Source organism: Coffea arabica, chromosome 5c (assembly GCF_036785885.1).
Source record: "Coffea arabica cultivar ET-39 chromosome 5c, Coffea Arabica ET-39 HiFi, whole genome shotgun sequence".
In the NCBI taxonomy this organism is placed as follows: Eukaryota; Viridiplantae; Streptophyta; class Magnoliopsida; order Gentianales; family Rubiaceae; genus Coffea; species Coffea arabica.
Window position 1 is genome coordinate 48,861,972 of NC_092319.1, and position 24,095 is coordinate 48,886,066.

At 33.9% G+C, this 24,095-nt stretch overlaps 2 protein-coding genes and 1 long non-coding RNA gene across 7 annotated transcripts; 2 read left to right on the forward strand and 1 right to left on the reverse strand.

The window, feature by feature from the left end:
- The first annotated feature begins 10,347 nt into the window (after positions 1 to 10,347).
- On the forward strand, positions 10,348 to 11,240 carry LOC140007901 (uncharacterized). The gene is made up of 2 exons (XR_011815351.1): positions 10,348 to 10,826; positions 11,139 to 11,240. It is a non-coding gene; the product is annotated as an uncharacterized lncRNA (long non-coding RNA).
- A 2,888-nt stretch (positions 11,241 to 14,128) lies between these two features.
- On the forward strand, positions 14,129 to 20,407 carry LOC140007902 (chloride channel protein CLC-f-like). Of its 5 annotated transcripts, XM_072051559.1 has the most exons (9): positions 14,135 to 14,799; positions 15,365 to 15,764; positions 16,574 to 16,768; positions 17,050 to 17,504; positions 17,616 to 17,720; positions 18,533 to 18,769; positions 18,915 to 19,127; positions 19,319 to 19,551; positions 20,048 to 20,407. In XM_072051559.1, exons 1-9 carry the CDS (start codon positions 14,425 to 14,427, stop codon positions 20,103 to 20,105), a joined length of 2,271 nt encoding a protein of 756 aa, XP_071907660.1. In that variant the 5' UTR covers positions 14,135 to 14,424; the 3' UTR covers positions 20,106 to 20,407. The 5 variants fall into 5 exon arrangements, with proteins under 5 accessions (XP_071907664.1, XP_071907665.1, XP_071907661.1 ...); XM_072051563.1 differs by lacking the exon at positions 20,048 to 20,407 and having other exon boundaries at positions 14,129 to 14,799; positions 18,915 to 19,165; positions 19,319 to 19,542; XM_072051564.1 differs by lacking the exon at positions 20,048 to 20,407 and having other exon boundaries at positions 14,129 to 14,799; positions 18,915 to 19,144; positions 19,319 to 19,542.
- A 938-nt stretch (positions 20,408 to 21,345) lies between these two features.
- Positions 21,346 to 23,164, reverse strand: LOC140004329 (probable WRKY transcription factor 2). The gene is made up of 3 exons (XM_072050160.1): positions 22,506 to 23,164; positions 22,209 to 22,367; positions 21,346 to 22,102 (listed from the first exon to the last, which is right to left on the reverse strand). Exons 1-3 carry the CDS (start codon positions 23,162 to 23,164, stop codon positions 21,547 to 21,549), a joined length of 1,374 nt encoding a protein of 457 aa, XP_071906261.1. The 3' UTR covers positions 21,346 to 21,546.
- Positions 23,165 to 24,095: the final 931 nt, after the last annotated feature.

Here is a 24,095-nt window from a genome sequence, read left to right on the forward strand (position 1 = left end):
GGTGGGTTGGGTAAGGGAGGAATATAAGTTTTTGAAAAATTTTTTGTGTATAGATTTTTGAAGTGTGTAGATAAAAAATTTTGGGAAGTTTTTTGGAGTTCCTGTAATAAAAATTGTTAAAAAACTAGTAGCTAAAAAACTTGGTAAAAAACTATGGTGCCAAACAGGCCCTAAGTTTTCGCCTTATACCAAAAAAAATTTATGCTATATACCTACTTCTATACTTCTCATTTTGGTTTTACTCCAATGAATGTAAGTATATTGAAATAAGATGAAATCGAAAGGATCAAATTACTGAACTCTTTTTTTTTTCCTTTTACAAAAATTACATTATATAAGTATCCAATCCCAAAGTATCTCGCCATTTTACGAACCACTTAAATAAGTTTAGTGACTGTTTGATAACATAAAAAAGTGTTGAAACTAAATTCATTCAGACATTCAGATGTTTTGGGTGTTTGATAAGTAAAAATTTTTCTGTTGAACTTATTAAGTGGTGCTGAATTTGTATGTATTTTTTTCAACGCAAGAATCATAACTGAATGCTTAATTCAACAAAAATCAAAAGATTTACTTCAACTACTTTATCTTATATACCAAATATATCATTATTTGTTAATTACATTTAAAATCCTTATATAATTAAATAACCAAATATTCTCTATCCAAAATTCTTATCTAATTAAATAATCTGACATTCTCTATTTAATGGATTTCTACTTCTATTTTCTCCCTATTTAATGACTTTTTTTTACAATTTCTCCATACTCCTCACATCTGTCTACTGCTTATCTTTTTCCATCTTTATACTCTTTCATAATTTTGTCATTTTTTTCCTCCCAGTTTTTTTTATTGCTACCGTACTTACCGATCTCAAATTCATTATTTCCAATTGATTATTTGTTGTTTTGCGTTAATATTTTTCCACTGAAGTAATTAAATTTCTATATAATTTGGTGTGAATTTAAAACTTGTTTATTGTAGCTTCCTTTTGCTTATATTTGGACTTTTCTTATCAAACTCTGATTTAAAAATATATTTGCACCAATATTTGGACTATTCCATAATATATTTCTTCTTTTATAGTACTTTGATTTAAAAATAAATATTATTATTTTCATACCTAACAATTTTAATCTAATTAAATTATAGGTTCTATTTCTTTTTTGGATTAAAAGATAGAAGGGTAAAATTGTACAATTTAACTTATTAAACATTAAGTTATAAATATTTATCATACAGTATAAATATGTTCAGCATTAAGATTCAGATATTCATATATTTATTTTCAGTACTTAATATTCAATAAATTAATTATTTTAATATTCAGAATTCAGATTCAATTTTATCAAACGGAGCCTTATTTACCGTGACAAATCCGGCTAATTGATCCGAATATTGGTGTATAAAAAAAAACTCAGACACTTGTGGGTCTGACAGGTTGGACGTATAAATCTATGGGTGCCGGGCACCAAAAAATTTTTTTTTTTTTAAAGTTGACACATGGGTGCCGGGCTGTGTGACAAAACTGTGCATAGTTGGCTGCCGGGCACAAATTTTTTTTTTTTTAAAGTTGACACATGGGTGCCGGGCTGTGTGACAAAACTGTGCATAGTTGGCTGCCGGGCACTCTCTGCCCGGCAGCCAGTGAAATTATTTTAAAAAAAAAAATTCGGCCAGTACGCTAGATTATTAAATGTGTCATTAAATTCGGTACTTCAAGTACTACTTGTTGAGCTTTGATTCAAATTATGTCAAACATTTTACAATTGTTATCAAAACTGAGTTTTGGGACAAAGTGGTGTATTTTGGACATGTAATGGACCAAATTATTATTTTAAGAGTAAGAGACGTAAAAAGGTACAAAACAAATAAAGGTATTATGATTGTTATAATCAGAATTTTAATCATAATACCTGATTATAACCGAATTCGGCCAGTAGTTGTTATAATTTGTCACTTTATGTTAGTGAATTGTTGATAAATATTTTATGTTATTGTTATAATATGTTATTAATTAAATATTTAATTTATTGTTGAAGCAATTGTAAACAGATAATGTAATTTACGTATGTTTGCTAATATTAGTTAGTGAAGCACGGTACACGCTTAGTTGAATTAGTTTAGTGATTGAATTAGTTTAAGTCGATTAATTAGTTGTTTAAATTTGTTTAATAAATGTATTTAAAGTGATTGATTAAATGAATGTAAATCTATAATAAATGCAGTACATAAAATTGGAATCATTAGCATAGTTTAATATCGAAATTAGTATTATTGGTTCAATGCAATTCACTTTATTATGCAAGTTAGTTGATAATTAGTCCACGGTATTTAGTATATGATTAGTTTAATTAGTTTTGTGATTTAATTAGATTAATTAGTTGCTTTTTAATTAGTTGAATGAATTAAATTTAATAGGTTCGATTAAATGAATTTAGATGTATTTGTCGAGGCATGTATTGAGTTTTGCTTATGATAGCTATTTAGTGGGGATAATTTAAGTATTTGAAATAATTGCTACATTTAATACATTAAATGCATAAATATAATGTAATTAGGTTAGCTTTATTTCAAAATTAGGGGTATTAGTTTAATGCAATTCACTTTGTTGCGCAAGTTAGTTGATAATTAGCTTGTGCTATTTAGTATCTGATTAGATTAAGTAGTTTTGTGGTTTAATTAGTTAAATTAGGAACTCTCACTCTTTTGTAATTAATTAATTTTAAGAGGTCGATTAAATGAACTTAGATTTATTGTCGAGGCATGTATTGAGTTTTGATTATGATAGCTATTTAGTGGGGATAATTTAAGTATTTGAAATAATTGCTACATTTAATACATTAAATGCATAAACATAATGTAATTAGCATAAAATCATTTTAAAATAGGGTTTTTAATATTAGTAAGATATTTGATTAGAATGGTTATTTAATTGACCCAATATGAAATGTAGGTGCATGATAGACTTAGCAAAAGGTAAAATTTTTATAACTAAATGTAGTAATTAAGGTGGTTAATTAGGTTGACTTTGTTATTTTTTAAATGATACGTTTATTTGTTATAAATGGTTGAATTATTTAATTATAATGCATTTTTTGTTGTTATTTGTTATATTACTGGTTATTATTTGTTACAATTATGGACTCATAATTATTTATTTATTTGTTATAAATTATACATATTTGATTCGATCAATTAATTGATTATTCAAATAAGCTTATCAATGCGATTTTACAATGTTATCAACACTCGTCCTGCGCACAATAAGCAGAAGCAAAGCAGATGTGGAGATGCATAAAGAAGTATATTGGACACTCAAAAAATCAAATTATGCATGGATGAAAAATATTATGTATATTAAAATTATAATAAAAGGCCGTTTAAAAATTTATTCATTATTTAATGTTCAATACTTATATTTGGTAAATTAAAATAATTAATTAAATATTCTATTATATTATAAGTAACTATATATCGTTAAGTCGATTGAATAATATATAAGCAGTTATTTTTTTTGGCATTTGAAGTAGTTGTCTATTAAGTTTTAATTGAAATAAAGATTTTATAATTATTTGAAATTATGCAATAAAAAATCACTGTAAGATAAACATAAATGTAAGATGAAAAAATAAATGTAAGATAAACAAATTGTATGATTCAAATATTTGATTTAATATGCAAGAAAGACAAGAAGAAATGGCAAGAAGTTTTTTAAAAATTAATGTGAGTTCTTTATATTGGTAATCACCTTTATTTGTTATTTTAATCATAATACCTGATTATAACCGATTATAATACCTAATACTATTTACAACTAAAGTTACTATATACGCAAACTAAAATTTTCTATTTCACTAAATTTTCTTTTATATATGATGCACGTTTCATCATCTGTTAAAACAAATTAAATGATAAAACAAATGACAAACAAATGATAAATTTTAACAAATAAATATTTTCTGAAACCTAAACCCTAAACCCCAAACCCTAAAGAAGAATGCATTTCTGAAACCTAAACCCTAAAACCCTAAACCCAAAACCCAAAACCCTAAAAGCCTAAACCCTAAACCGTAAACCCAAAACCCTGAACCCTAAACCCTGAACCCTGAACCCTAAACCCTAAACCCTAAAACCCTAAGAAGAATGCATTTCTGAAACCTAAACCCTAAAACCCTAAACCCTAAACCCTAAACCCTAAAAGCCTAAACCGTAAACCGTAAACCCTAAACCCTGAACCCTAAACCCTAAACCCTAAACCCTAAACCCTAGACTATACACAACGTAGAAGTACAAAATAATGTAACCTTAAAGAAGGAACCCTAAACCCTAAACCCTAAAGAAGAATGCATTTCTAAAACCTAAACCCTAAAACCCTAAAAACATCCACGGAATTAAAGCGGAGAGAAGAATTAAACATAGGTTACATTTGTATAGTGGAAAGTTCACTTTTCTGCGCACAATAAGCAGGAGCAATGCAAATGTGGAGACGCACAGAGAAGTATATTGGGCACTGGAAAAAAGCTGATTATGTATATATGAAAAATAGTATATATTTGAAAATTACAATAAAAGTCCTCTTAAAAATTTATTCATTATCTAATGTTCAATACTTATATTTGGTAAATTTAAATAGTTAATTAAATATTCTATTATAATATAAGTAACTATATAGCGTTAAGTCGATTGAATAATATGTAAGCAGTTATTTTTTTGGGCATTTCAAGTAGTTGTCTATGCCCCCTTCTTCGCCCTCTATGCCTTTGGTCGACATCTGCTCCAGCTAGTTGGGTCATTTGACTTTCAAAATGGCCAACTGGCTGGAATAAAGATATATGTTCGGAACTGCTACCGCCTCGCTCAAGATTACCACTTATAATTTGTAAACCATCGGTACCATGTTCTTCTAAACCCAATAGCTTCTCGACCTCCACATATATTTCGGTTGCAAGTCTACTACCAGATTGTAAGTAGTACAGACCAGCAACTCCATTGTCATTTACCAAAGGCATTGCACCAAACTTGCCATTTTGGAGACAACTCCGATATATCAAACTAATCTTATAGCTGTTCCGATCTAAACCCATACTAGTGTATATTCTGTCTACCAATTCATCATGACCCACCACCTCTGTCAGGAACAAGGCATCTTTCGGTATAGGAGGATCATATGAAATTGATCCCTTTTTGTATATAATTTTTCCTCCCCAATATAATTGTATCACCAGGCAATTATCACTTGACATGTTATACCTATTACGGACGAGTGTTGATAACATTGTAAAATCGCATTGATAAGCTTATTTGAATAATCAATTAATTGATCGAATCAAATATGTATAATTTATAACAAATAAATAAATAATTATGAGTCCATAATTGTAACAAATAATAACCAGTAATATAACAAATAACAACAAAAAATGCATTATAATTAAATAATTCAACCATTTATAACAAATAAACGTATCATTTAAAAAATAACAAAGTCAACCTAATTAACCACCTTAATTACTACATTTAGTTATAAAAATTTTACCTTTTGCTAAGTCTATCATGCACCTACATTTCATATTGGGTCAATTAAATAACCATTCTAATCAAATATCTTACTAATATTAAAAACCCTATTTTAAAATGATTTTATGCTAATTACATTATGTTTATGCATTTAATGTATTAAATGTAGCAATTATTTCAAATACTTAAATTATCCCCACTAAATAGCTATCATAATCAAAACTCAATACATGCCTCGACAAATAAATCTAAGTTCATTTAATCGACCTCTTAAAATTAATTAATTACAAAAGAGTGAGAGTTCCTAATTTAACTAATTAAACCACAAAACTACTTAATCTAATCAGATACTAAATAGCACAAGCTAATTATCAACTAACTTGCGCAACAAAGTGAATTGCATTAAACTAATACCCCTAATTTTGAAATAAAGCTAACCTAATTACATTATATTTATGCATTTAATGTATTAAATGTAGCAATTATTTCAAATACTTAAATTATCCCCACTAAATAGCTATCATAATCAAAACTCAATACATGCCTCGACAAATAAATCTAAGTTCATTTAATCGACCTCTTAAAATTAATTAATTACAAAAGAGTGAGAGTTCCTAATTTAACTAATTAAACCACAAAACTACTTAATCTAATCAGATACTAAATAGCACAAGCTAATTATCAACTAACTTGCGCAACAAAGTGAATTGCATTAAACTAATACCCCTAATTTTGAAATAAAGCTAACCTAATTACATTATATTTATGCATTTAATGTATTAAATGTAGCAATTATTTCAAATACTTAAATTATCCCCACTAAATAGCTATCATAAGCAAAACTCAATACATGCCTCGACAAATACATCTAAATTCATTTAATCGAACCTATTAAATTTAATTCATTCAACTAATTAAAAAGCAACTAATTAATCTAATTAAATCACAAAACTAATTAAACTAATCATATACTAAATACCGTGGACTAATTATCAACTAACTTGCATAATAAAGTGAATTGCATTGAACCAATAATACTAATTTCGATATTAAACTATGCTAATGATTCCAATTTTATGTACTGCATTTATTATAGATTTACATTCATTTAATCAATCACTTTAAATACATTTATTAAACAAATTTAAACAACTAATTAATCGACTTAAACTAATTCAATCACTAAACTAATTCAACTAAGCGTGTACCGTGCTTCACTAACTAATATTAGCAAACATACGTAAATTACATTATCTGTTTACAATTGCTTCAACAATAAATTAAATATTTAATTAATAACATATTATAACAATAACATAAAATATTTATCAACAATTCACTAACATAAAGTGACAAATTATAACAACTACTGGCCGAATTCGGTTATAATCAGGTATTATGATTAAAATTCTGATTATAACAATCATAATACCTTTATTTGTTTTGTACCTTTTTACGTCTCTTACTCTTAAAATAATAACTTGGTCCATTACATGTCCAAAATACACCACTTTGTCCCAAAACTCAGTTTTGATAACAATTGTAAAATGTTTGACATAATTTGAATCAAAGCTCAACAAGTAGTACTTGAAGTACCGAATTTAATGACACATTTAATAATCTAGCGTACTGGCCGAATTTTTTTTTTAAAATAATTTCACTGGCTGCCGGGCAGAGAGTGCCCGGCAGCCAGCTATGCACAGTTTTGTCACACAGCCCGGCACCCATGTGTCAACTTTAAAAAAAAAAAAATTTTTTGGTGCCCGGCACCCATAGATTTATACGTCCAACCTGTCAGACCCACAAGTGTCTGAGTTTTTTTTTATACACCAATATTCGGATCAATTAGCCGGATTTGTCACGGTAAATAAGGCTCCGTTTGATAAAATTGAATCTGAATTCTGAATATTAAAATAATTAATTTATTGAATATTAAGTACTGAAAATAAATATATGAATATCTGAATCTTAATGCTGAACATATTTATACTGTATGATAAATATTTATAACTTAATGTTTAATAAGTTAAATTGTACAATTTTACCCTTCTATCTTTTAATCCAAAAAAGAAATAGAACCTATAATTTAATTAGATTAAAATTGTTAGGTATGAAAATAATAATATTTATTTTTAAATCAAAGTACTATAAAAGAAGAAATATATTATGGAATAGTCCAAATATTGGTGCAAATATATTTTTAAATCAGAGTTTGATAAGAAAAGTCCAAATATAAGCAAAAGGAAGCTACAATAAACAAGTTTTAAATTCACACCAAATTATATAGAAATTTAATTACTTCAGTGGAAAAATATTAACGCAAAACAACAAATAATCAATTGGAAATAATGAATTTGAGATCGGTAAGTACGGTAGCAATAAAAAAAACTGGGAGGAAAAAAATGACAAAATTATGAAAGAGTATAAAGATGGAAAAAGATAAGCAGTAGACAGATGTGAGGAGTATGGAGAAATTGTAAAAAAAAGTCATTAAATAGGGAGAAAATAGAAGTAGAAATCCATTAAATAGAGAATGTCAGATTATTTAATTAGATAAGAATTTTGGATAGAGAATATTTGGTTATTTAATTATATAAGGATTTTAAATGTAATTAACAAATAATGATATATTTGGTATATAAGATAAAGTAGTTGAAGTAAATCTTTTGATTTTTGTTGAATTAAGCATTCAGTTATGATTCTTGCGTTGAAAAAAATACATACAAATTCAGCACCACTTAATAAGTTCAACAGAAAAATTTTTACTTATCAAACACCCAAAACATCTGAATGTCTGAATGAATTTAGTTTCAACACTTTTTTATGTTATCAAACAGTCACTAAACTTATTTAAGTGGTTCGTAAAATGGCGAGATACTTTGGGATTGGATACTTATATAATGTAATTTTTGTAAAAGGAAAAAAAAAAGAGTTCAGTAATTTGATCCTTTCGATTTCATCTTATTTCAATATACTTACATTCATTGGAGTAAAACCAAAATGAGAAGTATAGAAGTAGGTATATAGCATAAATTTTTTTTGGTATAAGGCGAAAACTTAGGGCCTGTTTGGCACCATAGTTTTTTACCAAGTTTTTTAGCTACTAGTTTTTTAACAATTTTTATTACAGGAACTCCAAAAAACTTCCCAAAATTTTTTATCTACACACTTCAAAAATCTATACACAAAAAATTTTTCAAAAACTTATATTCCTCCCTTACCCAACCCACCACACTAGCCACCACGTTTTCCGGTGCCGATCACCTATTCCGGCACCGATAATCTCAAAAAAAAAATTTAAATTCCTCACCCTCACCCCCTCTCCTCCCCTCCCCTCTTCCCCTCTCCCTCCCCTTCCTGCTAGGTGCGATCTGGTGGCGCAACCAAATTACAAAGGGAGAGGGGGCTACGATCTGGTCCCGATCTAGTTCCAGATCGCAGAGCTGAGAGGGGGGAGGGTGGCGGAGGAGGGAGAGGGGAAGAAGGGAGAGAAAAAGCAAAAAAAAAAAAAATGCACAGTTACCGCCCTTTACCGGGCGTCGGAGTGCGAGGAATAGAGGGGAGGAGAAGGAGAGGGAAAGGGGGAGAGGGGGGTGGTGGGCAGAGGGAAGAGAAAAGGAATAGTGGAAAAGTTTGGGGGTGGCGGGGGAGGGAGAGAGAGAGGGGGAGAGGAGAAAAGCAAAAAAAAAAAAAAAACAGAGGTGGTACTGGCGAAGGTGCTGGAAGTGGGAGGCAAAGGAGAGGTAACGGGGAAGGGGGAGGGGGCAGGAAGAAGAAGAAGAGAAGAGGAAAGAAAAAGAAAAAGGAAAGAAAGAAAAAGAAAAAGAAAGAGAAAGAGAAAAAGAAAAAGAAAGAAAAAAAGAAAACGAAAAAAAGTTTTTCACCTTACAAAAGCTTCTACAAAATTTTTCACATTCCAAAATCTTCTATAAAATTTTTTCAAAAATTTCTACCGTGCACAACAGTAAAATTTTAGACAAACTCCAAAAAACTCAAGTTTCAGACAGACCCCTATATACTTTATCTCATCATAATAATTCTTAAAATTTTAGCAATAGTGTTGGAGCTTTTAGATGTGTGAAAACCATGAGGTGCGTAACCAAAAAATAACAATAATTGTAAAACATCATCACTTATAGTGCAAAATATAGGGAACCATACATTGACAAGCCAAAAGAACAAAAAGAACAAAACACAACTATCATTAATTGTTGTATGAGTACCCATAAAATATTTTTATTTATTTGCATCAAATTTTCACTAATATTATAATATTGCATGCTTATGCAATAAATAATATAAGAAATACAACAATTTTATGGAACCACACCCTTAATTATCCAATCTCAAATCAGAAATAAGGTCTCTTTAGTTCCAGTTTTGTCTAATTATATAAATGCACCTAAAATTCTGTACAGACGCGAACAACTCAGATATAAATATAAATTTTATTCAAAATTGATGCAAAATTTAAGATTACGTCAAGATCGTATTAGTTGACACTAAAATTATTTGTTTGGATTGCTTCATATTTCCCCAATTTTATTTGCTTACATCATCTTTACAATTTCCAATACACTTTTTTATCTTCCCAATATCTTTTTATCTCACATACATCACATCACAAAAAGTGTTACAGTAAAAATATCCCAAATAATTTACAATCCAAACAGGTTTATACTATTGGACGAGGTTTATATAGAGAGGCCTTTACCCTCCTAAAAAAGTAAAGCCAAAAATGAACAAAAAAAAAAAAAGAAAGGGAAGAAAGGTAAGCACAATGATAAAGAAAAATCAAATTTATTTCTAAAAATAAGCACCCAATACACTTGCCATAGGAGCAGTGTAGGAGACAATTAATTATTATATATCTCCACCTAAAAAAAAATCCCCACATGATCGAATCACGCCTTTTCGAAACTTTATATATATTTATTTATCTTCTCTAATCTCTATATTCCACGCAAATTTAAATTACAAGCGTCTCTGGCACAGTTAACCTAATCAAAGTTTCTGGCCCAGGACAACCGGGCGTGGCGAATTCACTGAGATTGAACTGTACAAAAAAAATTCCCCAATATATATAGGCACGCATACATGTCTGGTTTTTGTTTTCTGCATCTTTGTCATATTATTGATCGATTGATTGTGTTGAAACGTTTGTGATGATAAAGGTCGGATTGAAATGAGATTTGGGGATGTGAACTCAGGATCTGACAAACCCTAAATATTCATCCTCAGCTTTGGAAACTCAACTTACAAAGAAAACAACCAACTTTTCCCAACCATTTGCTTCACTCAAAGAGGTAACAACCATCGCCACCGATGCTGCTACTGCGTTAACTCTTGTTGATTCCCCAGTCTACCAGATCTGTTCAGCTCGAACTTGATTCTTTGACTCTCTGATCTTGATCTTCAAGTTTGACTTCAGGGGACTGTTAAAGATTCAATCTTTACCATTTTTACTTAATTGACTGAGTCATGCGATAAATTAGAGTATTATTCAAGACTTAGTTATAGCGTAATTCTTCAGAAAGCGTTTTTCTTTCCAACCCTTCTGGCAGGGGGACATTTGTGACTAGAAGTTGATATTGATTTATTTACTTTATCCTTTGAAGGTAGTTGCTGGACTGATTAACTGGTCTTACTTTGGACGAGTAGACAGATATTTGCGGACAATTGAGTCCAAATATGCATGCAAGGAATCGTAGTCCGGGAAATGGATACAGGGCTAACGCAGTGGTGATGGGTGGGGTGGCCACTACCTCCAGGATTTCGCCTGAGAGTTCAATGAGAGGTCATGGAGGTTACAATTCTGAGTATAGGGGATATATTCGGGGTGGGTTTGGACGTGGGCAGTCGAGACAGTTCCACCGGTCACAGCCTCCTCCTCCTCCTCCTCCGCCACAAAAGGGTGGTGGTGACATTTTTTTGGAAGCTGGTAGGTTAGCCGCTGAGTACCTAGTTTCGAAGGGATTACTGCCAGCCAATGTACTGCCAGCCAATTAATTGATCGAATCAAATATGTATAATTTATAACAAATAAATAAATAATTATGAGTCCATAATTGTAACAAATAATAACCAGTAATATAACAAATAACAACAAAAAATGCATTATAATTAAATAATTCAACCATTTATAACAAATAAACGTATCATTTAAAAAATAACAAAGTCAACCTAATTAACCACCTTAATTACTACATTTAGTTATAAAAATTTTACCTTTTGCTAAGTCTATCATGCACCTACATTTCATATTGGGTCAATTAAATAACCATTCTAATCAAATATCTTACTAATATTAAAAACCCTATTTTAAAATGATTTTATGCTAATTACATTATGTTTATGCATTTAATGTATTAAATGTAGCAATTATTTCAAATACTTAAATTATCCCCACTAAATAGCTATCATAATCAAAACTCAATACATGCCTCGACAATAAATCTAAGTTCATTTAATCGACCTCTTAAAATTAATTAATTACAAAAGAGTGAGAGTTCCTAATTTAACTAATTAAACCACAAAACTACTTAATCTAATCAGATACTAAATAGCACAAGCTAATTATCAACTAACTTGCGCAACAAAGTGAATTGCATTAAACTAATACCCCTAATTTTGAAATAAAGCTAACCTAATTACATTATATTTATGCATTTAATGTATTAAATGTAGCAATTATTTCAAATACTTAAATTATCCCCACTAAATAGCTATCATAAGCAAAACTCAATACATGCCTCGACAAATACATCTAAATTCATTTAATCGAACCTATTAAATTTAATTCATTCAACTAATTAAAAAGCAACTAATTAATCTAATTAAATCACAAAACTAATTAAACTAATCATATACTAAATACCGTGGACTAATTATCAACTAACTTGCATAATAAAGTGAATTGCATTGAACCAATAATACTAATTTCGATATTAAACTATGCTAATGATTCCAATTTTATGTACTGCATTTATTATAGATTTACATTCATTTAATCAATCACTTTAAATACATTTATTAAACAAATTTAAACAACTAATTAATCGACTTAAACTAATTCAATCACTAAACTAATTCAACTAAGCGTGTACCGTGCTTCACTAACTAATATTAGCAAACATACGTAAATTACATTATCTGTTTACAATTGCTTCAACAATAAATTAAATATTTAATTAATAACATATTATAACAATAACATAAAATATTTATCAACAATTCACTAACATAAAGTGACAAATTATAACAACTACTGGCCGAATTCGGTTATAATCAGGTATTATGATTAAAATTCTGATTATAACAATCATAATACCTTTATTTGTTTTGTACCTTTTTACGTCTCTTACTCTTAAAATAATAATTTGGTCCATTACATGTCCAAAATACACCACTTTGTCCCAAAACTCAGTTTTGATAACAATTGTAAAATGTTTGACATAATTTGAATCAAAGCTCAACAAGTAGTACTTGAAGTACCGAATTTAATGACACATTTAATAATCTAGCGTACTGGCCGAATTTTTTTTTTTAAATAATTTCACTGGCTGCCGGGCAGAGAGTGCCCGGCAGCCAGCTATGCACAGTTTTGTCAGGTGCCGGGCTGTGTCAGCCCGGCACCCATGTGTCAACTTAAAAAAAAAAAAAATTTTTTGGCACAGCCCGGCACCCATAGATTTATACGTCCAACCTGTCAGACCCACAAGTGTCTGAGTTTTTTTTTATACACCAATATTCGGATCAATTAGCCGACAAATCCGGAATGGTCAGAAAATCATACCGTACCTTTTTTTTTTCCCCGTGGGATTGGTGTTGTTTTGTGGGTGGGGTGCGGGGGCGGGGGATTTGGCGAGGGGAATAGCGGCAAAAATTTACAGTATCCCAGTTTTGCAAATTGCCGGTAGCTGTCATCCTGCCCTCTGTCATTGGCTTTTGTCATTTTAACCGTCAAATTTTCCTTATCCCCCGTTTTAAAATCCAAAAAAACAAAAATGAAAAGAAAACCTGACCATCTGAAATCTTTGAAACCCAAACATAACTTGTCTTATTAGTAGTTCTAGTTGGCCAACTAATTTCAATAATTAAAAAAAACTCATTTCAATAAAAGATTCGCTCACCAAATCATAAGGACACGTATTTAAAAATTTTTAAATACATTTTTTTATTAACTTAAATAAAATATCAAACTAAATGCGATACACATTAATTTTTTGACAACACACACACATATCAAAATAACATTTCTCAAGCCAAATCAAACATCATGGCAAATTAATTTTGAGAGGTTGGCTTGTTTAAATCGCAAGTTTTTTAAGAAAAAATTTTAACATATATATGTGTCATATTTTTCAATCATTTTGCTTACATCACAACATTAATTTTTTTTTTCCATAAAAACTTTGAAAACTCCAGTCCAAAAACGAGCTTTTAATTTTCCTCCAATCCAAATCCGCTCTTAATTTTTTTTTTTTTTTTTACTATCACGTTAAAATTTTTTAACTCTCTTCAGGATGCACGCCTCTAATCATAAATTCTTGCCCCATCCCTAATATAAGTAATAATCCAGTCTGACCGAAAAAAAAAAGGGAAAAAGAAAGAGTAGAAATTGTTCAATATCGAAACTAAGTAGCATCAAAGTCAACAAAAAGGAAAACTGAAAAGAATGAAAAAAATACAAGTCCTGAAACGAGAGAAAATAAATGACTTCAATTAATTACTCCTATCCCAAAGCCTCCTCTACATTTCTTCAATCCACTGAACAAGATTCGTCTTTAATTCCAGTTAATTAGTTTAATACTAATAATAATACGGAGCAGCAAAGCAGCATAAATCGTAGTATTCAAAATATATGAATGGCGATGTGAGAAGTGAATCGGCGAGGAGTGGAATATGTCAGGAAGCGAGTACGGCGACCGCAACGTACTATTGCGCTCCAATTCATCGGCTTCGGAAGACGATTTAGAAGCTCAGCCAACTCCCCGGAGCGGTAATAAAGGCATTAAAGATCTATTAAAGCGTTTGGATCGAGGCTTTTCTAATCGCAGATTTATTAGTTTTAATCGGCGGTCTTTCGACGGTAGCCGCCACCACCAGCTACAGCAGAATTCGGTTCACTCTCATTCGCATTCGGATCCCGGTGTAAGTGGTGATGCCGGTGAGGAGGAAATGCTCGGCGATTTCGCTCCGCCTGAGTGGGCGTTGCTGCTTATTGGATGCCTTCTTGGTTTAGCTACTGGTCTTTGTGTTGCCGCCTTTAACCGTGGGGTTAGTTGGAAAAATCTTCTCCTTAAAAAAAATTGTTCCACATAAGCAAAATTTTGTGAATTGTTGAATTTGTTACGCAAAATTGGATGTTTTGGTTTGATCTGGATCTGATGTTTCTTTTCAATAATGTGGAATGAAGAAGTAGTGTTGTTGAGCTGAATTTGATATGAATTCGGGTGGCATGGTTTGAAAAAATTGGAAATAAGGTCTCTGTCTATGTTAAGTTGCTGCATATGCTCAACCTTTATGTAATGAAAATTAGGTGCGATTTGTAAAATATTTCTGTTTTATGTCGTGTTTATAATCCTGACAATTAGTCAAAACTTAATTTGTACTCGTATCCTACCTGGTTGTTTTATGTATGCATGTGGACGAGCAGGCTGCCAAAGTTATGATGTAACCTTGCAGTGTACTTTTCTCTTTTATCCAATGCTATTTTCTTACCTGATTTTGAGTTCCAGTTTGCCAATGCTTGCTTGATTTCATTTCAAAGGTCCAATGCTTCCATCTAAGGATATTGTGTTGTGTTGCTTCTATGATGGTGATATTGGGGGACATTGTGTAGGTGCATGTGATTCATGAGTGGGCATGGGCTGGCACTCCTAATGAGGGTGCTGCATGGCTACGTTTACAGAGACTAGCTGATACTTGGCATCGAATACTATTGATACCGGTCTTGGGTGGAGTAATTGTTGGCATGCTGCATGGTTTACTTGACATATTGGGTCAAATACAGCAGTCCACTTCTCAGGGACAGGGATTTGATGTTCTTGCCGGAATATTCCCGACAGTAAAAGCCCTCCAAGCAGCCATAACTTTGGGCACTGGGTGTTCTTTAGGTCCTGAAGGCCCCAGCGTAGATATTGGAAAATCATGTGCTTATGGTTGCTCAGTAATGATGGAGAACAACAAGGAAAGGAGAATAGCTCTTGTAGCTGCTGGTGCTGCCGCTGGAATCTCTTCAGGTATGCTGTCTCTGTTGCTCTGATATTTTGCCTTCATTGCAAGATATTTGGAGAATCTCTCTTCTCTAGAATATTATGCCTTCTATGTGTTTTATGAGAATTATGGCACACTTACTATCTATGCTTTTTTAGGAGAAAAAAAAAGGTTGTATCTTCCAGTTCTTTGTTTGTCTAATGGTTATTAACACTGGATGCATCAATATGGTTTATTGATTCTCAATCTCTCTTAGGTCAGTCCTACATGCACAAATAACTAAATCAGGCTGGGCAAATAGCTAATTTTTTGAATAGGTACCAATTAACTTCATGATTTCTCGTCACATTTTTACTTTGGTTTATGGATGTCTAACAGATCAGTTGTGAGTTAATATACCGCTGTGGCAAAGGTTTGAGGTTGAGTTTAGTAGGAGATGCTGTATGCTAGCCAGGTGGGATACTGCAATGTTTTTGGTTGTGGGGAACCAATAGTTCGTGGAACCAATGATAATTTGACTAGTGCTCGGGCAGTAAAATTTGACTAGAGATAGAGGATGTCTACGATTTTAGTTCATTTGAAGAGAGAGTAATGCTGTTCCTTGAGTGTTGCAGGGGGTGGGTTGCAGGATTAGGGAAATCTTCTATGTGATTACGTTACTTTTTTCCTTTCTTCCCTCCAAATTCACAAGTTAATTCTGATTGCCACAAAAGACTAGGTATTAAAATATTAAAAATGGCGTACTGTCTATTGACATGATTGTTGATGATTAAAACCTCTTCCTCAGTTCTCCCTCCAGTGATGAGATCATTTTTTTCCCTTTCTTGTCCTGTAGGTTTCAATGCACCAGTTGCAGGCTGTTTCTTTGCTATTGAAACTGTTTTAAGGCCTCTTCGTGCAGAAAATTCTCCTCCATTTACAACTGCAATGATAATCTTGGCGTCTGTTATCTCATCCACAGTATCAAATGCTGTTCTTGGAGAGAAACAAGCTTTCACAGTGCCCACGTATGAATTGAAATCTGCTGCTGGTATTTGATCTAATTCTAGTTTAAGTTGTTATAATTAGATAAGATGCACTGGGATAAGGGTTTTTAGCCTTTTATATCTCGAAGTATGTTCTTTTTACTCGATTATTGATTCTTGCCTCTGTTAAAGTGTAATCCACATTAAAACCACCTCCAAGAAAAGTATTGACAGTGGTGGTTTAAAGGAGTGACTGTGTTTTTTGTTTCATGTAGCTTATTGCTGTCATTTTGTCTGAGTGCTAAGTGTCTCTGAACCTTAAAATGTGTAAACTTTTCCTCTGCAGAGCTACCATTATACCTTATATTGGGAATGCTTTGTGGAGTAGTAAGTGTGGCTCTCACTTACTTGGTTGCTTGGTTCACTAAAGCATTTCAGTTCATGAAAGATAGATTTGGAATCCCTGATGTCGTTTGCCCTGCTATTGGAGGTTTAGGAGCTGGGATTATAGCTCTTAGATACCCTGGAATACTTTATTGGGGTTTCACTAATGTTGATGAAATTCTGCATACTGGGAAGACTGCTTCAGCACCTGGTATTTGGCTTTTAGCACAATTATCTGCTGCAAAAGTTGTGGCAACTGCTCTTTGTAAAGGTTCTCACCTTGTTGGTGGCTTGTATGCACCAAGCTTAATGATCGGTGCAGCTGTGGGTGCTGTTTTTGGAGGTTCGGCTGGGGAGCTAATCAATTCAGCTATGCCAGGAAATGCTGCTATTGCCCAATCGCAAGCATATGCATTGGTATATTTTGCTATTATTGCCACACACTAATTTAAGATATGACCCTTTTTTTCTGTGAAATTTGACAGTTCATTGCTTATTTAATCATTTGCATGGTTCATAATAATGTAGGTTGGAATGGCTGCTACACTAGCTTCAGTTTGTTCAGTGCCTTTGACTTCAATTCTTCTACTGTTTGAATTGACAAAAGATTACCGAATATTGCTTCCTCTCATGGTAAAGTCTTAGTAGTTTGCAAGTCGCAATGGAAATTCTTTCAATGTGTGCTTTAAGAAATAAGCCTGGATCCAGTTTCTTCATGCAGTCTACTTGTCTTATAGTTCCTACTTTTTTGTTCATGATCTAATTTTCTGAAATTTCTGGGAGTTTGTAACCCTTAGTTTAGAGGCTAATATTGGAGTTTAAACTCCAAGAAATGAAAAATGAAAATTAGGTCGTGCTTTATTCCAGTTCTGTAGCCTTCTGATAATTTTTCATATTTTCCAACTTCTTGATAGTTATGGCCCTCAAACACTAGAATTGTGTGAATAACATGCTCAAAGTTCCTTCATTAAGAGCGACAGAACTGAGTTTTTGTTCATCCCACATGACAATGCTTGCATAAATCCAGATTTTCACTATTGTGGTCCTCCTATGACATTTTAAGATAACCAATGTAGGATTCTGATGGCACTTGTGATGTGCACCTTCTACTCATGAATGTGACAAAAAAAAGTAAGTTGGGAAGTTGGTATACAATATTAGTGTTCTAGATCAACAACAAAGTCTTCTGGATGTGTTCTTTTTGTTCTGGAATCGCAGAATCAATTCCTCTACCTTTTATGAAGATAAAACGTGACAAAGTGGCAATTATTCGCGAACTCTGTTTTGTTGCTTCAAAGTGGATAAGTTTGTGATGGTAATGCGTGCTTTTCTGGTTGATGACTAATGCTAATCCTTGCCACTGGAGTAATTAGTGCCTTGTAATGTGATTTGATTTTGTCATCATTGCTTGCTTTCTCATCTAGTAGTTAAATTCATCTATTTAGGGGGCCGTTGGATTGGCTATATGGGTGCCCTCTGTGACAAATGAATCTAAAGACACAGAGCTATCAGATTCAAAGTCTTTGGCAAGAAATTATTCAGTTATCTCACCTAATGAAGACAAAAATGAGGAAGGAAGTTGGAGGCAAACTGACGAAGGAAAAGAAATGGAACTTTCTGTTGTTGGAAATCCCAGTAATTGTGCTGGAATGGATGGTGAATTTCTTCTGGAGGATCTGAAGGTGTATTTTTTTTTTTAAACTTGAGAAGAACCAGATTTTTCATGTTTTGTATCTTTGTTTATCTGATTTTGCTTGAAGCAAAGCTTTCTCAAAGCATCTACCAATTGTGCTAAATGTCACCAAATGCATTTCTTGCTGCAATCAGGTATCTCAGGCCATGTCAAATGACTTTCCGAAGGTCCCTCCGAACCAAACTATTAAAGAAGCTTTGAAATGTATGCACGATGGTCAGCAGAATTGTGTCCTTATTGTTGATGCTGAAAATTATTTGGAAGGAATTTTAACTTACGGTGACATTAAGCGGTTTCTCTTCAAGAATTCTGGTGATGCTTCCAACAGTAATTCATCACTTCAAGATGTATGTGAAGTGAATTGGTACTGTGAAACAATTATTTGGTGCGTGCATGTGTATGTGTGTGCCTGTATGAAATGTCAGTCTGTCCTTTTCTCAGTTAGTTTTCTGCTTGTGGGAGATGATGACCAACCTGCCCCGTCCTGTGTGTCTCTCTGTATGTGTGTGTTACAGTGTCATGATTGATTTTTTTGCAGGTGAATACATGTTCAGTTTCTTCTATATGCACCCGAGGAATAAGCTACCGTGGAAGGCATTGTGGACTTCTAACCTGTTATCCAGATACTGACCTGTCAATAGCAAAGCAGCTAATGGAGGCCAAGGGAATTAAGCAATTGCCTGTGGTCAAACGTGGAGCAGACTTCCAGAAAGAAAGAAAGCGGAGAGTTCTGGCTGTTCTTTTGTACGATTCAATCCAAAATGCTCTCAGGTGCAAGTTTATTTTATTATAGCAACACTTTTTTGGCTTGGTTTTACCTTTTGTTCTAGTCTTGCATAATACTTACCAGAGAAACATCTCATTACGTCAAAATGGGAGTCAAAACATTTTGTTCTTTTTTGTTGTGTTTACAAAATTGTGACATCTCTCCTCGGCTTGCATTCACATTATTAGTCAATAGGATCATGTGGGGCAGACATTTTTCTTTTTTATTTGTTCTTAAACAGCTCTGACTTAAAATAAAGTTGGAAAGGTTGAAATACTAACGAGCTATGCCAATCTTTCTTTTAAATGGTGATTTAAGTCTATCCTAGAGTGGTTAAATTGCGATTTAATGGTTTCTTACTGCTACTTCTCCCTCTTTAATGGGGTTATAGGGTGGGATTTTTCCAAATTTTCTCTTTCCAAATGTCTAAAAGAATGTTTAAACTTCACCATTGCTTGTGTTTTTTCTTACGTTGTATTTTGATTTCTTGGGCTTTCATAGAGATGAGATAGATCGGCGGAGATCAGTTGGTCAGCAGACACTAGAAAACAATCAGTGATTGGAAATGGCCAACTATTGATGCCATGGTGCTGATGGCTGTTAGAGCATGTTCCGCCAAATGCCCAAGTGCAACTCAAGATACAGAGCCTATTTTCTTTCTGAGTTTTGGCTTCAGACGGTGGTGGCAGACATGCAATTCTCTGTCGCTTCATCTCGGGACAATTGAGTCTGGTTGTCCTTAATGGATGTATCCAGAAATGTAATTGTATTACGAATTAAAAGCATAAAATACAAGTTGATCGTCACTGTTTGGAAGACAGGAAGGCATATAAAAAGATTCTGATGCAAATTATACTGCTACATCGTTTTTCCGAAAAAGGAAATGGAGTTGGGCTGCTTCATTTTCCACCGACTGGTGAAATAAGTTCCCGAAACTGCCCATTAGTCAGCGCTGGGAATGACGTTCCGTCGCAGGATATTGGCACAAGATTCTTGGGAGGATCCTTGCCCTTGGACTCCTTCCACTAGTTTTGTAGAGTCCATCAGATATTTTTTTTTTTTTTTTTTTGCCGGAGACGATAAACCTAATCTATCCTATACTAAAGGGAAGGGGATGGGCCTAAGGAGGCTCAGAGATAAGTCGGAGGGGACTGAACCACCATCGGAGCAGACGGATGCACAGCACATCTGCCTGAATTTTTTGGAGACAAGCCACTGAAATGTGATATTTTTGGTGGGAGGCAGGGGAAGGCAAGGTTCCCTTGCCTCCTACCCCACCAAGTAGGTGATGCCCACTGAGTTGAAGGCCCAGTGGTTAAGTCCACCAGATACTGGTTCGATAATAAATATACTGAAAAAATCACGAAATTAATTTTTGGGGGAAGTTGAAAGTTTCACATGTTGATTCCCTAATCCTAAGCTGTTGACGTGACTACTTCATCAAGACTTTGCTTTGCCGTGGACGTTCTAAAATATACTTTGACTTTGAACCCAGCTGTTAAAATGACTTTCACAAAACATAAAAAATCATTGTTGAAATTTGGGAGAATTCCATCATAAGGGGCTGATCACCCTTGAGGGTAACAACAGTATGATTTATTAGCGAATATACTTCGACTTTGAACCCAGCTGTTAAAATGACTTTCGCAAAACATAAAAAATCATTGTTGAAATTTGAGAGAATTCCATCATAAGGGGCTGATCACCCTTGAGGGTAAAAACAGTACGATTTATTAGCGAGGCACCAGCGTAGGCTGCGAAGAGTTTCTGAGCGAGTATTAACTTTATACTGGATGGTGTGATAAATCCAACAAATTTACTGTAATGCTGAGATATACATAGTTTCCACATTGAAAAGAATGAACATAGGACGCGGCGCTATATGATATACCAGAAAAAAAAAAAAAAAAAAGAACTCCCCATAAGTTACTTCTTGTAAGGTCAATATTTCTACTTCCTTTCTCCTGAAGGTAAGCCAAAAAACTCGTTAACATGTACATCTATCGTCCGAGGGGCAACCTACTCATGTGATAAACCGATGAGCCATTGGAGAGGTTCAACCCAGGATCTGACATCGGCTCCATCTTAGGTTCTCCTTTGGGAAGCAAATGACCCATTTCATTCATTGGGCGGGGCTGCCCTAGATACGGATGAACTGGGAGAGCAGGTATTTTGCCTTGATTCGGAGGACCCAATCCAGCCAATGTCATATTGGGTAATCCCTGTTGGTTCATTCCAAAACCAAAGCTATGAGTAGGCCCTAGAGGGGGCCTCCCAGGCAAGGCAAATGAACCAAGAGGAGGCCTTTCAAATTGCGCCATGCTGTTATGAAGTTGTGAGGGCTCAGGCCTGTGCACATGACTTTGAACAGCAGCACCAGCTTGGGCAGGAAGGGTGCCGGAAATCCCAGAATTAACATGACTGCTGTTTCGAGCTGCAGGAACGTCATGATTGTGCTTCCCTTCATACGTAGTTATAACTGATTTCAGGTCGTGTGAGGCCCTCTCCACATGTTTCCTGACTGTGCATCCTGCACTCGTGCATTTGTAGTAACTCCTGCATTAAAAAATTGACATAACACCACTTCTGGGGTCAGCTCTGCGGTATTACCACTCTTTGTCTGCTCCTATATTAATCTACAGCTAAGAAGAAGAAAGTGAACCTTGGATTAGGGTTTCCTTTCACAACTTTTTGCCCATACTTGCGCCAGCGGTACCCATCGTCGAGGATATCCACCTCACTGGTGGTTTGGACAACCACCCTAGGCTCCCTGATGGCTCTGGTGGCCCCACTCATGTCACTTGCATAACTCTCAATTTTCCTAAAATAGTAACAAGTTCATTGTATGCAGCCTTTGATAAGTTTCATAGACATAAGAATGTCATTGAATCTTGCAATAGAAATCTAGTATAAACTCAGGCTCGTCATTTAATTAGTAAGACAGAGGAAATGAAAGAACCTTCTTTTGGACTCTGACTCATCTCCTTCGTCATAGCCTAATGAAACACTGCCATGTGTTCCACGGTCCTCATCATCTTCATCATTTGAAAAAGTAGAAGATCCATCTACTCCATCTCCTGATTCAAGTTGGCTGCCATTCTGAGCCTGTAAAGAGGTAGTTCCGTTGCCATATTCTGGACCCAATGCGGCAGATGATGTCTCCTCAAGATTGTCATGCCTCCAGTCAAAATTTCCTTTTTGCATGGTTGTCCATCCAGGATTGCCATCGGCACCCATTGCAACTTGCTCACTATTCTCTACCTGCAAGTCACTAAGTGCGTTGGAGGATCCAAGAGCAGATCTGCGGTTGGGCGGAGGTTTTGGATGATTATGTGCCCCCTTGTAGATGATCTCTGTAATGTGACCCTCTTGTGATCTTTCCACTTTTTTCTTGACCGGGCAATTTGGATGCGTGCACTTGTAATAACTCCGTGGATATTCACTTCCTTTTACTTGTTTCTGGCCATATTTTCTCCAATTATAACCATCTTCAGCTGGGGCACCGCTAATATTTTGATCTCCACCTCCCCTTTGATCTGCATCATCTTCTTGTTGCTCATCAAGAGGTGGAGAATGCTCTATAAAAAAATTTGTTCTTGAAAACCAACTCACTTGCATTAGCTAAATGAGCATAAAATATTTTCAACCATTCCTTTTCTCTTGCTCTTGGTGAGACGCGGAGGAGCCTTCTTTGAACAAGAAAAATAAATAGATAAGCATCCGATCATTAATTTGGACTGCGTACCTCTAAATCTACTTAACACAATTGAATGTTAGCAGAGAGAACGACCAGCAAGATAATAAGATCGATCAGAAGATCACCTTCCGAAAGAGGAGGTCAAATTAAACTAGTTAGTGTGTGTGGTACAGTTGAGCTCAAGCGGTGGTCCAAGGGCTGAAGGGCTTTGGCGAAGCAGAAATCTGAAGATGGAGGAATTAGTATTTGGGAAAGCCAAAAAGATGGCAGGCATAGCTAGTGTCAAGTAACTGGGAATGCATTGCTAGCTGCTGGTCATTACACTTTCTATGAAGTGAAGTCATCGATTCATCATCCTCCCTCCCTCGGGATAACACATGTACTGTGAAAGGAAACATAATAATTAATCAGTGCCGCGCGTACTCTCTTTCCTCCTCTCTCTCTCGGATGATAGCAGCTACGGGTAGGGATGTAATCGAGTCGAGTCAAGCTCGAATAGTGCTATACTGGAGCTCGACTCGACTCATATATTTTTAGGCTTGAGCTCGGCTCGAACTCGATCGAGTCAAAAAAATTGATACTCGAAACTTGACTCGATGTACTCGCTCTAAGCTCGAAACTCGACTCGATAAGGCTCGACCCTTAGTCAAGCCTTATCAAGCCAAGTCTAATCAAGTTTTTTGACTCGACTCGACCAAAAAAATGAGGCATTTTTTAGACTTTTTTCTTTTTAGGTATTTTATAATTATGTTATTACTTTTTATCCTTATAAAATTTTATTATAAAGAAGAGTATATTGTAAATTCCGTATAACCTATATCCATAATAGTCATTTTATAATTATAATATATA

Excerpts from the sequence above, each read along its gene's own strand:
- LOC140007902 (XM_072051559.1), top strand. The coding sequence starts at position 14,425 with ATGTCAGGAAGCGAGTACGGCGACCGCAACGTACTATTGCGCTCCAAT. Across the intron at positions 15,765-16,573 it reads TGCCGCTGGAATCTCTTCAG|GTTTCAATGCACCAGTTGCA; the intron begins GTATGCTGTCTC and ends CTTGTCCTGTAG. Across the intron at positions 17,505-17,615 it reads AATCGCAAGCATATGCATTG|GTTGGAATGGCTGCTACACT; the intron begins GTATATTTTGCT and ends ATAATAATGTAG.
- LOC140004329 (XM_072050160.1), bottom strand. The coding sequence starts at position 23,164 with ATGCAAGTGAGTTGGTTTTCAAGAACAAATTTTTTTATAGAGCATTCT. Across the intron at positions 22,368-22,505 it reads GAGTCAGAGTCCAAAAGAAG|GAAAATTGAGAGTTATGCAA; the intron begins GTTCTTTCATTT and ends TTACTATTTTAG. Across the intron at positions 22,103-22,208 it reads AAAGGAAACCCTAATCCAAG|GAGTTACTACAAATGCACGA; the intron begins GTTCACTTTCTT and ends TTTTTAATGCAG.